Source organism: Benincasa hispida, chromosome 4 (genome assembly GCF_009727055.1).
Source record: "Benincasa hispida cultivar B227 chromosome 4, ASM972705v1, whole genome shotgun sequence".
NCBI classification, from domain to species: Eukaryota; Viridiplantae; Streptophyta; class Magnoliopsida; order Cucurbitales; family Cucurbitaceae; genus Benincasa; species Benincasa hispida.
Window position 1 is genome coordinate 66051513 of NC_052352.1, and position 16179 is coordinate 66067691.

The following is a 16179-nucleotide window of genomic DNA, read 5'->3' on the forward strand; positions in this document are numbered from 1 at the left end:
TCTAACTAATATTTTTGTTTCTAAGTGACTTGGAGCGTCTAAACATGATTCATATTGGCTCTTTTTTTTTTTTTCTTGAGTATTGCGAGCTTTTCTCGTGGGGTAATTTTTCCGTCTTTATTTTTTATCTCTGATTGTTCATTCAGCATTGATCTCAATTTGTGAGGTCCTTGTTCATTTTTATGTTTTTTTTTAGTAATATATGGGTAGGAAAATTGAATCTCTAACATAGAGGTTAATAGTACAAACACTATGTTACTTCAACTAGGCTCACTTTGATTATTACAATTCAATACACCAAAAGAAAAAAACTAATTTTAATTATCATTAAATTAATTTAATGTTAAAAACACTTTTGGTCCTTAACATTTCATGAAAATAACAATTATAGTCCCCAAACTTTGATTTGTAACGATTTAGTCCTCGTACTTTCAATCTTGTAACGATTCAGTCCTTGAACTTTAGTATGTAATAATTTAATCATCATGCTTTCAAATTTGTAACAATTTAGTTCTCAAGGTAAAAAAGACAAAACTAGATGTCAATTTTTGTTATTTTACGATGTAGTCTTTGTATTTATGAAAATATTTTGTCTCTTGTTAGTTTATTGATTTATTTATGCAAGAAATTTTATTAAATTTTAACACTAATTTCTACAATAGGGATTAAATTGTTACGAATTTTAAGTACAATGACTAAATTGCTATAAAATAAAATATAGGAATTCAATTTTTATAAAAATAAATTTAAGGACTAAATCGTTACATATCAAAGAGTATGGGCTAAATTGTTATTTTTACAAAAGTTTTAGACTAAAATTGATTTAGATTATATTAGGATGGTGAATTTTTGAAAGGGCCTGAGAATTCGGAGTCTGTATCCATGTGTAGCCGTGTAGGCCCATTAGTATCGACGTCAATGGCCCATTAAATATAACGGCCCATTCAAAAGAAACCGGCGGCATTTCCTGTGTTCTATACAGTTTATCTTTTTCCCAAGTTTTCCATGGAGGATTCTGAAGAACTTTGACAGAGTAATTAGCTTAACCAAGGTCCAAGCTACACAGAAATGGCCTCGCCAGCCAAAGAAGACCAGCGAAGTCTCTCTCTCTCTCTAAACACATTCTCACTTTGATAGCATTGATCATCGAGAAACTAATCAACTTTTTAGTTATCGTCATTCTGTAATTGGATTGTACTATGAAGTCTTCACGATGTAACTATCAGCAACTTTCTTGCTATACGAGTCTGAAGTAGTTTTCCATTGCTCCTCGAATCATCTTTAACAAATTTTGTAAACACATTGTTAGCCGTTTCCGTAGATATGTAGATCATGCTTTTCTTTTCGAGCTAAATTTTGCTTGATATAGCTTAATTATTGGCATCTTCTTCGATTTTGTAGCCTCCAGAAAAAAGGTGGCTATTGTTGGCGCTGGTGTTAGGTATGTTGTTATCTCCCATATCCTAGAGTTTTCTAGCTTCTGCTTATACGGCGGTGTTGTTATTGTAGTGATGAGGCACAGAAATGAAGTCTATGTACTAATTTTTGAGTTGTGGTAATGAAATTCGATAATTTAATTGCATTCATGTTTGTGATGATTTAGTTTAATTTAAGTTATAATGTTGTCTACTTGTCTTTGCTTGGTTTTTTTTGGATTAGTATTTTTCATTCACAATACAGGCTTTGGTTTTTAGTTATGGTTTCAAATTCAAATTTATTCTCCTTTCCCCTGACCAGTACTTTTGTTGGCGAAAAGAAAACTGGTCTACACACGATAAATGATGCATGAATTGAGAGAAGTTATAGCACCATTGGAGACTGAGCGTCCATTAAATGGATTATCCCGCAGGGTGCCAAGTGTTGACTAGGCTACAAAGCTAAAGTCCTTTAGAATTGCGCAACTAGATGGAGAAACCCTTGATAATCTCTTCATTAGTGCTCTTTATTTTTTGCTCTTTTTGCTTGTCTCTTTGCTTACCAAAAAGTATTGATGAGTGGTTGCTTGAAGCTCTCACAGCAGGTGGTTGAAAGACAAAGCTAAGATCCTCTAGAATTGTGCAACTAGAGCTTTCCTATGACACATCTAGATTGAAACAAACCAAAGAACTTTCAGGGATAGAGAGGGCTTCGGAGGAGATAAGGATATCACTTATCAGTACTTCTAAAAACTCCTGAAAGCTCTCACGTGATTTCATTGCTGTGTTCTTTGCTAACAATATTGCCTCTTCTCTTATAAAAATATCCGTAATTTGATCATTTCTTTGACCAGCGTAAACTCAGTATCCTCCAGTGAGGCTGACTTTGCTTTTGTATGTATTATGGTTAAGTGGGCTTGCTGCAGCCTACAAATTGAAATCACATGGTTTCAATGTTACGGTGCTTGAAGCGGATCAAAGAGCTGGAGGAAAGTTAAGAAGTGTGTCATACAATGGACTTATCTGGGATGAAGGAGCCAATACAATGGCAAGCTTCCTTGACAATAATTTGACTCACATTTTTCTTCATTAGGGATTATCTTCAATTTTTTGAACCATCTCAAATATTCTGCCCCTGAATTAGCTGAACTATTTTCTTGAGCCTATGTAGACTGAAAGTGAACCTGAGGTCCAGTGCTTACTTGATGATCTTGGACTTCGAGAGAAACAACAATTTGTAATAGTTATTTCTTTCTTTATGTATGATTAAATTTAATTTTCCAGTTTGTATATGCATGGAAATCACTGAGTGGAGTGTATCTAAGTAGATATATTATTTTCCCTCATCCAGCCAATTTCTCAAAATAAACGATATATAGTGAGGAATGGTGTGCCGGTACTGGTAAGTCTTTGCTTTTGTGCTTCTAATAAATGATTTAGGTATATCATGAATTTTGTTTTACATTATTAGTCTTTCTCTTATGCTGTTTTGTTTTCACGACTGAGATTAGCTGCCTACAAATCCCATTGCATTGATCAAGAGCAACTTTCTCTCTGCAAAATCAAAGGTTTGTTGACTATCTGACATTAGAGACATATTCAGCCAAGTATTCATGTTACAGTTGTTTCTAACGAATTGATGTTTTACAAATGCATGAATACTTACACAAGTTTGGTATTTGATAGACGAGTGCGGACACCTGATTTTGAGTCTTCTGGCGTTTCTTCTTGAAAGCCATTATTCTGTGGTCTCATGGCACCTTGATCCTGTAATATTTGTATCAATTTAGAAGGATATGGGGTTGCCAGTTTGCCCTGTCTTTGTGGAACCATTGTTTGGCGTTTAGATTCTTGCTTCAAGATGGAGGAGGTTCTTTTGAATCCTTCCTTCCAGGACAAGGACATAGTCTTTTGGCATGCTTTTCCCCTTCTCATGTTGTGAGGTCAAGAGGAATAGTGGGATTTTTTGAGGGGGTTATAGATCATGGAGGAGGTTTGAAAAGTTGTTAGATTTAACACCTCTTTGTGGGGGTAAGTTTCTCAGCCCTTTTATAATTTTTGGCTTGGTTTTATTCTTTCGAATTGGAGCCTGTTTATGTAGTTAAGATTAGGACTCTTTTTGTAGGGTTTCTTTACGAGAACAAGAAAAAAGGATGAGTAATCCAGTAAAATCAAAATATTCCTCTGTTTAGTTCTCCATGTGGTCTCTATACGCTAGAAGTCTCTTGCCATTTCATCTCTCTTTCGGTTTCTCCTAAGTTTGTGTGAACTGCAAAGTAAGCATGGAGGGTAGTGATGATAAGCCCATAGAGAGTTTTACTCATGCACAAAGAAAGAAGACTGAAGAATCAGCCTAAAGGAAGTAGCCATAGCTATGGAGAATACTTTAGTACTTTTTATGCATTTAGTATTAATGAAGCGTTATGAACTTACTTGAACAAAATCTGTTCTATAGGTTGTACACCTGTGTCTTGAGTTCTATGTATTTGTAAAATGTTATGAGCTGGCAATAGGTGGGTGGATTGGTGGTTAATTTGATGGTACTGAAATGCATATGAAAGAGTCCTGGCAGGAGAGAGGGAGGCGAAGGGTGTAACTGGTATTTGATTGGCGCAGGCTGCATTGACAGGATACTCGAATTCACTAGAGTTCTCTCTGTAGGGAGTTCTTGTAATTCATAGTACAAATAATATTGCATTGGAACTCAAACACATAATTATCGAGATTTCCTCCATATTAATGATTCACTTGTCATCTGCAGTTTCAGATCATTTTGGAGCCATTTTTGTGGAAAAAGTATAATTCATCTAGAGTGTCAGATGATGGTACTGACGAAAGGTGATGACTTCATTTCTCTAGATTGCAAAACTAACTTCACCAATATTTTCACTTCTTTTGTTCTAACTTCTTGAGGAAGTGATCTTAGCACTGGTTTCTAATGTTTTTATCCACAGTGTGGGCGGGTTTTTTCAGCGCCATTTTGGAAAAGAGGTACTTTTCTGCTTTAGTTGGTTTCTTCATTTTTTTTAATAAGAATTTGGACTTTTTTTTTTCCCGTTTTCTTTTAGAGTGTTCTCATGAATGAACTGATTTTTAGAATAACTGAAGTTATTCTTTCTATGTAAATGACAACTGTCTGAGTAATTATTTCAAAGTGCACAATAACACTAACATGATCGTTAGCATTGAACCTAGTTTGAAAAGGAAATTTAAAAACTTTTTTCTTAGTAAACTGTTTGCCAAATGGGCCCTAATAATTCAATTATTTCTGACGAATATTTGTTATTGATTATTGTATATGGAATGCCTTCTTTACTCTACTTGTCCTGAATTTCAAGGTTGTTGACTATTTAATTGACCCTATTGTTGCTGGTACAAGTGCTGGAGATCCCGACTCTCTTTCTGTGAGTACTAGCATTTGGTTTTCTGTTTCTTGTTTTTAGTTATAAAACAAGGATGCTTGTATTTTTATTTTTTTAAAAAAATTGTTTTTTCTAAAATCATACAAGTCGATAAACTCAAGTTAATGTTCTACTATGTTTGCATATTTGACAAAAGTCATGCTCAGGGTTGAGTTGAGCTTTCAATTATGCGTTTAAAATGCTGCAAATTTGTCATCAATCAACTTATAAGCAGGGGCTTATCTGTTATTATCCTATTGCATCTAAACTGGTTCTGCTTGCTTTTTTCTTTATCTAATAGATGAGTCATTCATTTCCGGAGCTGTGGAATATAGAGAAAAGGTAATATTGGTACAGATCATCTTCACATTGAATTACTTTATTCCTATTATGATTTTAGAAACCTAAATAATAAGTTTAAGATGTTTCTTTATAATCCATTAAATTATTACTGCTCTAATTGAGCTTCAATCAAGCCATTCTGAGAGTTCTTCGGTAAACACGGATATGTGTATTTGCACTTAAAAGGATTGGAAGAGTATCAGGAAAATATATCTTTTTAACTCTATTTCCATATCGATGAAATCTAACATTTCTACTACTATTGTAATCAGTGAGTGTTGATGGATGGTTCCTACACGTTCTGTAATCTGGGTCTAAAGAGTTCATTTGCACTGCACCAAGCAGTTTCGTTATCTAGAAAATGAAAATTGCTAGAATTGGAATTGCTTTAGCCTTTCTAGTTGTATACGATGTCTATCTTTGGTCTGAATATTATACAAGTTTTCAAGATTTGGTTGTTATAAATTTAACTGACTGTAATTAGCAGTAGTCTCTTGCTTTATGACATTGTAATGCATTTTATACAATATGTGTTGATTTGTTTGCGGTAAGCTTTCTCTTTCCTCAGGTTTGGTTCTATTTTAGCTGGATTAGTCCTCTCAAAATTGTCTACCAAAAAGGAGAGTGGTGGAGTGAGAAATGGTACTACAAGAAAAAGGAAACCTCATCGTGGTTCATTTTCCTTCCAGAATGGAATGCAGGTACCTTCTGTGGCATTTTCTTTAATCTTCCTCTTTTATGGGATTGGTTCATTTAGTTTCACTGCTGTTGAGTTCATTTTCTGTTAACTTATCTCTTGACAGATGTCAATAACCCTTGTTTTACATGGATTATTATTGTGTCCTCTGAAACTAAATGTTTGGATTAATCTATCTTGTGGCAGACACTCACTGATACACTAAGCAAAGAGCTTGGTGAAGACGTGCTTAAGTTAAGATCAGAAGTTTTGTCATTATCTTACAATGCTGGGAAGTCCACATCACAAAATTGGTCACTCATTTATTCTAAGGACCAGAAATCAAAGGATTTAATTGCCGACGCTGTTATCATGACGGTTAGTCCCACTGAAGATTTTTGTTTTCTTTTTATCTGTATCTTAGCTTACTAATGTGTTTGATTTGCTCAATTCTCTGTATGTTAGAAGACCTTTACTGAAGGTACTGTGGTAAGTTTCCCTTAATTGAAGAGAAATGAGCAAAACGAATGTCAAATCTCATATCTTTATGACTATATAAGGGCATTTCAAGTTTAAAACTGGGTACCACTTGTTGAAAGGAAATTTAAATTTTGGATCGGGTCGACTGGGATCATCTATGGGGACAACTTTAACTATTAATTATTAATTATATTTATTTTTGTTTCAGTTACCAACTTTATCTTGTGTAGAGGCAAATATTTTAATACTATTATCAATTGATTATCAGTTACCAACTTTATCTTGAGTAGAGGCAAATATTTAAATACTATTATCAATCGATTATTATTTTCTATAGCGTCTTATTTTAAGTTTGTATTTGTTCTGCTGATTAATAATACGTTGAGGCATCTAATGACTCTTTTGGTTAATGAAGCGATAATGTAGCTGACTTGGAGCCTGTCTTATCCCAGGCTCCTGTTTGCAGTGTCAGAGAAATGAAGTTTATGAAAGGAGGAATTACGTTTCCGCTAAATTTTCTTCCCGAGGTAACAAGCACTGATTTACAAAAAGAAGATCAATATGCTATTATTAGTTCTTGGAGAACATAATTTTTCTTTGGGTTACATGGTATGCTTGTTTATAAATGTTTATACAAATAAAAATTATGACCCGCCAGATAGAGATTACAGTCTGAATAATTCTTTTATTTTCGTTTAAGTGGTGAAGCTCTTGTCCAACTTAGACTTGCTCTTCTGTTGTATATAATCTTCAGAATTTATGAAGAACTCTTCAACCACCTCTGTACTTATGTATATACTCTGAACAAATAGTTTGGATGGTTGCTTGTAACATTTAAACCAATGCATGCATAAATTCTTGCCCAAATTCTATTCTCAATGTTTCACTACAGGCAACAGTTAGATGGATGTTTATGACATCATTCTTGCGTTCTTCCTAACTGAATTCCCCCTCATTTGCATCACACTCCCATTCCCACAGAGTTTAAACACCTGAACTTCCCTCACGACTTTTCCCTTTCTTCCTTTGGTACACAAAGTACTGGGGTGTACTAAAACCACAAAGCAGTCTTAGTAAGATTTCGTCTGTCTTAGTTCTTGTACAGATGTTGGATAATCATAAAAATTGGTGAGGAAAATTGTATAATTGACATTCTTTGTTCAAGGGTAGCTGAAGTAGACTTCACTGTTTTTATTACAGGTGGCTTACATGCCTTTATCGGTCATGATAACTACCTTCAGAAAGGAGAGTGTTAAGCGACCACTGGAGGGATTTGGAGTTCTTGTACCTTCCTTAGAACAACAAAATGGTTTAAGAACCCTTGGTAATATTTATTTGTTCTTTTGGATTACTGAAAACTTACATTGTTCCTCGAAACAGATGAGTAATTCTACTCTACAGGCACACTCTTTTCCTCCATGATGTTTCCAAATCGTACATCAAATGATGAGTATCTGTATACTACTTTTATTGGAGGGAGTCGAAACAGGGAGCTTGCAAAGTCATCAACGTTAGGAGAGCTCTTCTTGGTCTTCATTATTATACAAACAAACATACAAACAAAAATTTTCTTGCTGCCATTATTTAATTCAACAGTTTGATTTTTTTGTTTTTTTTTCTTATTATTACTGTTTTATTCTTGCAAATTGCAAATAACCTTTCCTTCTCTTGCTTTCCAGAGACGAGTTGAAGCAAATTGTTACAACGGATCTGAGACAGCTGTTGGGAGTTGAAGGGGAGCCCACTTTTGTCAAGTACACGAACTTTATCAATCAATTTTCATCTTATCACTTCTAATGGTTTTGATAATAAATAGATATGTCAAGAACTTTCACGTGTGTTCACATTTTCTTCTGGCTTATTATATGTATAATGACAGCCATTTCTATTGGAGCAAAGCATTTCCCTTATATGGGCGTAACTATGATTCAGTTGTGAAGGCAATTGAAACAATGGAAAAAAATCTTCCTGGCTTCTTTTATGCAGGTAACTACAGGTCATCCAGAATCTGTAGAATTTTCTTCTTCTTCTTCTTCTTCTTCTTTTGTTTTTTGCGTTTTTAGTGTTCTGAATTAGAATTAGACTTTGAGATTGTTAAGTAACTGTTAATCCTTAAAACTTGTAAGTTAGAGTGAAATTTACTTTTTTTAAAGTTATTTTTTGTGCACCCTCTTATATTTGGATTTGATGATTAGTTTTCCTTATATAGTTTTGATTATTTTGATTTACAATGTTTAACACGGGGTGTAGTACTATTATATAAGGTGAAAATGATAATAATATGAAGATCCAATTTTGTTTCCCTTTCAATAGAAGAAGCATATGAAGATTCAAATTTAGAATCTCCTTTTTGATATTGTTTTAAATAATTACCAGTTTAAAAAATTTAAGCTAATTTTCTCTGATAAAAGCTGGTAAGTTTAAGGTTAATATAATTATTGAACTTTCTTTCTTAAATCATATTAGACCAACTTTTTGTCATTCCCCTTATCAGTTTTTACTTTTTCGTTTTTTTTTTTTTTTTAAATTTTAAAATTTTACTTACATTACAACTAACTTCCTACATATTTGGAACCTAAGCAAAATGTAAAAATCCTATGATGTGATTTGATGTGCGTATGCTTACTGTTTGTTACTTTCAATTTTCCTATCGTTAATAATATGGACGATTTCATTCTGGCAGTTGCCACGTATTTCCCTGCATATTCATTATTAGTATTATATTTTGATTCTCTCCAACAATGGTGGTATCAGTTATTTAGTAGTCCCTCCACGTTTGATAACAATTGGGACATGCACCGTTACATGCATGTGTGCACACATTAAATCTTGCATACTTCTAATGCCTTGTGAGTTATGGATTTTCAGCCTTATGAATCACGTACCTTGTAGGTAACCACAGGGATGGTTTGTCTGTTGGCAAATCTATAGCCTCCGGATGCAAAGCTGCTGATCTTGTAATTTCTTACCTGGAATCTTCTACTGACCACGACCAGTCATGCGCTGAACAACAACAAAAATCGGAAAAGTAGAAGTGCAACCTTATTACACAGTAAATGACTTTACCCTTTTCTCCTGGCACCTTACATTTTCCAAGAATCGAAGGGATGCAATCAGTTTTACTTTCCCACGGTAGCCTGTGGCCCTTTTGGGTGGGCAGGGGTAAAGTTTTAGATTTGATAGTGTCATTAATTTAAACAAATGAAAAGCCAAGGCCTAGTTTTGCTTTGTTTGTTTCTCCTTTTGGTTAAATTACAAGTCTATTCCCTAAACTTTGAGTTTTGTGTTTATTTAGTATCCAAATTTTCAAAAGTATCTAATAGTTTCTTTAACTTTCAGTTTTGTGTTTAAAAAGGCTCTAAACTTTTAATTTTGTACCTAATGGATCTCTGACTAATTCAAAATTATTAAAAATAAATTGATCTATTATATATAAATTTGAATTTTCTGTCTAATAAAATCATTCACTTTCAATTTTGTTTCTAATAGATCTATCAATTTTTAAAAAATTTGCAAGTTTAGAGACTAAATTTATAATTTAACATTTTTATTTGTTTTTAATATCCTTTTCCCCCTATGTTGGCGTGCAGGGACTCCTCTGAAACTGTTGGAAGAATCAGCATCCGTTATCTGCTTTTGCACTTATTAGTTGTATGACTCTTAACATCAACTTCCAAGTTGCAATGAAGATCCATCTATTGGAATGGTATGCTGTATTGTAATTCTTGTATTCTGCAAAGAGAGACAAAATAAATTAGTATATATTTGTCCTCCAATGTACAAATATTGAAGTTTGGAACAATAGTAACAACACGCTCTTCATCTTTTGTCGTATTTGAAGAGCATGTTCTTGAAACTACCGTCACTTGCGTGCTTAAGCAGTAGCACAACCAGCTAGCTGCTACCTTTTAAAAAAAGTACTGTGTTTTACTGTTTCAACTTGGTTTATATCAACGCTGCAGGAAACCACGTTAAAGTCTGGATCCACCCTTCTGTGGTTGGATCCTATTCACCCAACCAATCAAGTAATTGGATATTCCACTTCTGTTGTTAATTATATTGAGCTATCCCAACGCCACTTTGGGAGTGGAAATTGGACTTGCTTTTGCATTGTGCCACTTCAAAGACGTAAGCCTGACTACTTGTACTTGTGTCTACTTTTGGATGTCATGTAGGGCAAGTGTTTAAAGCTTATTGTCACGTGGTTAGTTGTTGTGCTAACCGAATGTGTGCCACTTGAGTGCTCTTGAGCTTTGGTCTATCAAAGACACTAGAGAGCTCGGGAGGTTGAAGAGTGAGTGGGCAAGTAGAACTAAAAATTTGAGTGAATGAGAGCTTTGTTGGATTTGTTCAAGATTGCTTTACAAATAAGCCCTCTTGGGCTATTTATGGGCAAGCCCCATCGACCTTAGGGGCCTTAAACTGACCTTAGAGGGTTGGTTATGACTCCTTTAGAGGCTTTTCAATTCCTCTCAGTACATTCAAGCATTACATGGAACATTCTAGACCTATCTAGACCACCTTAGCCCTCTCTAGTACATTCTAGTACATGATCTGACATAGTAGGGTCTTGGCCTTGTCATGAATAGTCTAGCACGTTCTAGGGCCTTCTAGAGGCTTCCAGAAGCGCGTGGGGCATTCCAGACGTGTCTAGGCCTTTTCCCACACACTCTAGCACTATCTAGTGCCTTCTAGGGCTGTCTAGAGCTGTTTAGACTGTGGGCTAGTAGTCTGGCCTTGTCTCGAGTCTTCTAGAAGCTTTTGGAGCTGTTTAGGATGGTCGCGTGTCTTGCAGCACCTTTTCGAGGGGTCTGGATCGTGGGTGTGCGTGTAGAGACTCGCTCGTGCCTTAGCGTGTGCCTAAGGGGTGCACGCGTGCTCGGGCATGTGCGTTTGCCTGGGCCTTCGTTGCCTTGTACTGGCTGCCTTTGGGGTGTGTGCGCACGCTTGGCCACCTGCAGGCAGTGTGCTTGGTCTTGCGCATGTCTGTGCGGATGGCTGCGTGCATGGATGCTCGATAGGCCGCTGGCGTGGGCATCTGCCTTGGCATGCCCTCACATGCCTCTGCCAGGACATGCGGACGTCTTAGGCATCCGTGACGGGCGTGCGCCTGGGACATGGGCGCACGAGTCTGTCGTGCATGGCGACTTGGGGATGCCATTTGATGGATTTTGACTTCTCCTTGATTGTGTTAAAGGAGTTGGGTTGTTTATTAGCACGATTTGAAGAGCCATTTTTGTGGGGGTGTGACACCCTCCCTCATTGGATTTCTCAACGCCTTCATTGTGCTTTTTCTCTTGTGGTGCCTTCTCTTTGTCACAGATCCCTTCATCACTTGCATGGCGGTCATCACACGTGGCTCGTTTTTCTCCATGCTTTTTAGGGGGATCATATGAATATTGTGATTTTTTAGCACCATCAGGGTACTTCAAAATGGTACTATAAAGGCATCGACTTTCCTAAACAAGGCTAAACCAAGTACTGTCTTGAAATCATTTGTAGGCACAATGGTGAAGTCTACCTTGCCATTCACTAATTCTGGTTCTTACTCTCCAAGCTATTCCTTTAGCGGGCTTGGCTCCCAAGTTAACGACTTTGATCACGGTCTCGTCCTTCGTGTATCTTAGGCCAAGTCTTTGAGCTTCTTGCACATCCATAAAGTTGTGCGTTGCTCTCGAGTCTAGCATTAAGGTTGCCTCTTTCCCATTTATTGTAGCGTCCGCATAAAGGAGGCACTTGTTTCCAACCTTCTCGGTAGGTCGGGCCTCAAAGATGGCCGTTATGTGTTGCAATGAACCCATGTATGCTCTGGACTCATCAACTTTCTCCTCTTCATCCCGTTGTTGTGTCACGAGCGAACTTAGAGCCTTTTTACTTGGACAATCCCTCATCCAATATGGCCCATCGCAAATAAAACATGGCTTAGGTTTCTAGTGTTTGAGAGACCCATTTTCACTTGTGAACAAACCTCTCCTCTTTTTGCCATTCGAAGTTTTTGAGTTCTCGGCATCCTTCCTAGTGAAATCTTTCTTTGACTTGGGTCTTTCCTCATCTTGGCTTCAAGGAATGGACTTCTTTCCCTTTTGGGTAGAGTAATATGTGAGTAACCCGATAGCAGCAATGACATCATTCAGCATCTTGACATTGCGCTTGTCGAGCTCTATCTTTTGCTCAATCCTTAAAGTCCATCCTTGAATTAGAAAAGGGCATCCTTATCCGAATGAGAGTCATGAACTCCTTGATATACTCGGGGATGGTCCCGGTTTGTCGCAATCGTCTAAGCTTATCTCGAATCTCCATCTCGGCATTATGAGGGACAAAGTGTCTACGAAGCTTGGCCTTAAATTGCTCCCAAGTGTTGATGCACAGAGGTCTCACTCCCATTTAGCGTGTTTTCTTTGCCACCAAAGCTGAGCTGCATCTCATAAGAATGTTGGAGCATGGTTGATGCAGGCGTCATCATTGAACATGCCTGAGGCCTTAAAATATTGTTTAAAGCCAAATAAGAAGTTTTCCACCATCGTGACATTTCTTGTGCCAAACATATCCAGCTTCGGGACTTTAATGCTCGTGGTAGAGTACGTAGCGGATGGAGTACTAGTAGAGGCGGGGGTGCTAGTTGTCACGGTCATGCTTGTCCAGGGCCTGTTGCCCATGGCCGCATGCCCGATCCAACCCCCTTCTAACATACTTTCATATCTTGTATTGTATTAGCTTAGTTAGCTTGCTTTCTTTACATTTTCATTGTAAGTGACCACTCGCCCTTTTGCATATGCAAGGGAGCCAGTTGGCTTTTTGTTCAGAATGCACTATATGGGGATAAGACTAACCATCACTTCCTCGTACACCTGTCTCTTATACACATCTAGATGTGTATAAGAGACAGGGATAAGACTAACCATCACTTCCTCATACCCGGAGTAGTACTCTATAAAGCTGTTGTTGTTGCTTATTGCTTTCTAGTCTACTACAATCTTTCTTTCTTTATTCACACTCACAAAAACTTCTTACGAAAACCTTTTCTCCAAACCCGTTTTCTAAAACTGTTTTCCCTAAAACGGGGGTGGAGGTTGCGAGAGGCACTCGGTGTGCCACCGACAGTCCGTATTTGAGTTGGCTGACTTGTTCGTGAGCGGGAACAAGTGCCGCACAATCGCTAAGAGAAGCTTCCGAAAGAGCGATTGTGACATTAGTGCTACGATGAGCTCGAGATTTTTCTCAAACATCATCTATTTCTTTACGAAGCTCGTGGATCTTCCTTTCCACAAACTTACATAGATTAGTTACTTCAGTGGAGAGTAGACTTACCTCCGATCTGAATTCTTGTCCGAGAGTCTTGACCATCTCTTTGACAACTAGGTTATCTCAGCGTTCTCTTAGACTAGTTCGTCATAGTTGTCATTCAACCGGCCAACCATGAGCTTCACATCCTCTAAGTTGCGCTTAAGGCTAGCAAGACGAGTGTCAATGTGATTTCTCGTTGCTGGGCCTTTAGACTTTGAGCATTGGGATGTGGTGCGTTTCTCACTTCTTCCCAGGTGATTGACCCCTCCACTTGTTACTCGGTTGGGGAGTAGTGTCCTTCCTCTGTCATGGGGTTAGAGTTTTTGCGCACGCGACATTTCCTATGCGGCACCTCGGTTGCCCTAGGTCGAGATAAGCTTTCTATATTACCCTCGAGATGGACTGGTTTCGCCCTCCTATGGGCTCATTAGGGGAGCGAGAATAGATCCCAACCGGTGTGATGCTAAGGCAATATGCCCATCCATCATAGTCACTCTAGAATAGACATATGCCTATGACACGTACTCCGCTTGTTCACTATCCTGCTTGCCCCAATGAGCATATCTTGGGACTAGTCAGCCCACTCATGTCTCGCCATGCATGTCATGATCTTTGATCTATGACACTCTCTCCCACTCGATTTCATAACGTCCTCGTTGCGTGGAGGAGTGTGAACTCGCCCCTAGGATCGTCATGTGGTGCAACTGCTCCCTACATACTCCAACAAAGGTCTTTTTCTCCAGGGAAGATCCATACTCGACAAACACCCATCTCCCAAGGTGAGAGCAGCGTGCGTTGCCCAAGTGCACTTCCTCATCTGCATAACCATTCATAGACTCCCCTACAAGATGGAGCGCTTGGCGAGCATTATGTGTGTGACCACATGCCGGCTCTGATACCACTCTATCACGGGGTTAGAGTTCTTGCGCATGCAACATTTCCCGTACAACACCTTGGTAGCCCCAGGCCGAGGTAAGCCTTCTATATTACCCTCGAGATGGATTGGTTTTGCCCTCCCATGGGCTCATCAAGGAAGTGGGAATAACTCCCGACCAATGTGGTGCTAAGGCATTATGCCCATCCATCATAGTCACTCTGGAATATTATGGCATATACTCTGCTTGTTCGCTATCCCACATGCCCCAGTGAACGTATCTTGGGACTAGCCAGTCCACTCATGTCTCACCACGCATGTCACAATCTTTGATCCGTGACACTATAATCTCTCCAAACTCATGATTTGGAAGTAAGAGGTACATTTTCATCTTCAAGTAGAATAAGTTTCTTCTTCTAAAGAAATATAATTTCTATTTGTATGGGTTACACAAAAGATTGGTATAGCTAGTATTTTTTTTTCTTCCTTTTATTATCTTTTTAATCTTTTTTGGCACAATGCGCACAATATTCGGCCATATGCTTTCTTAATTTGAAAGCATTTCATAGGGATTTGTTTAAAATAAGTGAAAATGTATGAACGAGCTAAAGAGTATCGCAATTCTCCTTGGTATAGCTCAAAGTGGAAGAAGGGAGGAAAAAAAGAAGCTAATTTAACTGCGAGGTAGCTTAAAACGAATATAGTTCAAATGATCAAGTGGTTAAATATTAATGTCTCCTTTTATAGATGATAAGTTTAAATGTCTTTCGTTCCATATAATGCTCAAGAAACTTGAGTTATCGTTAATCTAAACACAATTTCGTGGACAAGACAATGAAATTCAATTCATAGAGTAGTCGTTGGATAAACAAATTGAGATATTTATTATCTTTGGTATATGGTGATGCTTATTTATAGCCATGTTCGGACCTAGTCCAGTAACCTAGGCTCAGAAGGAACAAAATTTTTAAAAATGGGTAGTAATAGAAGAGAAGCTTTGTTAATTATTTGAAGGCATTTAACTCATCCACAATGTAAGCTACGCATAGGCAATCTAACCATACGTAGCTGAATAGGTCTTCTATCTGATTCGATGGTGGTCACAGTCAAAGAGATCATAAGTTTGGTAGATTTTTGCGTTTAATTATTGAATTTCGATTCTGACAATTACTTATTCTATCATCAATGTCTATTGAAAGCTCTCTCTTTTAATTTTAGGTTAAATTATATCAAATGTATGAAATTTTTTTAATATGTTCATTTACGCTTTCAAGATTTTGAAACTTTTCATTTTAACCTTAAATTTCGAGATAATTCCCTAAAACTGCCAGATAATTTTCTATTAAAACGTTGAAAGACAATGGACATGTTTGTTGACAGCTTGGGTATGTTGAGTTAAAAAGGCTTATTATTGAGGTATAAAAATCATGAAAAATTATTTTAAATGGTAAAATTGTTTAAAATATTTACAAATAATAGCAAAATAGTCTTTTTGCAAAAGATTGCAATAGACTACTATTTTGTATTATATTTATAAATATTTTGGTTCATTTTTCTATATTTGAAAATAATCCTAAAATCGTACTTTTTTTTTTTTTAGTACACATAAAATCAAATTCAATCACTATTCTAAGACTAATATGCATGTAACATTGGATTAAAAAAAAATATTGTTATCTATGAGTTAGTGTTTCATTTCTCACAATT

General features: G+C 37.0%; 1 protein-coding gene across 6 annotated transcripts; it reads left to right on the top strand.

Annotated features, from left to right (window-relative positions):
• The first annotated feature begins 960 nt into the window (after positions 1–960).
• Positions 961–10173, top strand: LOC120075053 (protoporphyrinogen oxidase 2). Of its 6 annotated transcripts, none has more exons than XM_039028204.1 (19): positions 961–1099; positions 1402–1441; positions 2328–2463; positions 2587–2652; positions 2767–2817; positions 2927–2983; positions 4177–4253; positions 4370–4406; positions 4754–4819; positions 5118–5158; positions 5727–5859; positions 6042–6212; positions 6767–6841; positions 7515–7638; positions 7716–7824; positions 7994–8068; positions 8194–8300; positions 9207–9366; positions 9905–10173. In XM_039028204.1, exons 1-18 carry the CDS (start codon positions 1069–1071, stop codon positions 9344–9346), a joined length of 1536 nt encoding a protein of 511 aa, XP_038884132.1. In that variant the 5' UTR covers positions 961–1068; the 3' UTR covers positions 9347–9366; positions 9905–10173. The 6 variants fall into 6 exon arrangements, 5 of the variants coding, with proteins under 5 accessions (XP_038884132.1, XP_038884134.1, XP_038884133.1 ...); XM_039028206.1 differs by having other exon boundaries at positions 999–1099; positions 1738–2463; positions 9905–10170; XM_039028205.1 differs by having other exon boundaries at positions 1075–1215.
• The last annotated feature ends 6006 nt before the right edge of the window (positions 10174–16179 follow it).

Bases quoted from the DNA above. Each gene is read 5' to 3' on its own strand.
- LOC120075053 (XM_039028204.1), top strand. From the start codon at position 1,069: ATGGCCTCGCCAGCCAAAGAAGACCAGCGAA. The intron at 1,100-1,401 runs GTCTCTCTCTCT...TCGATTTTGTAG, and splicing joins AGCCAAAGAAGACCAGCGAA to CCTCCAGAAAAAAGGTGGCT. The intron at 5,159-5,726 runs GTAATATTGGTA...CTCTTTCCTCAG, and splicing joins CTGTGGAATATAGAGAAAAG to GTTTGGTTCTATTTTAGCTG.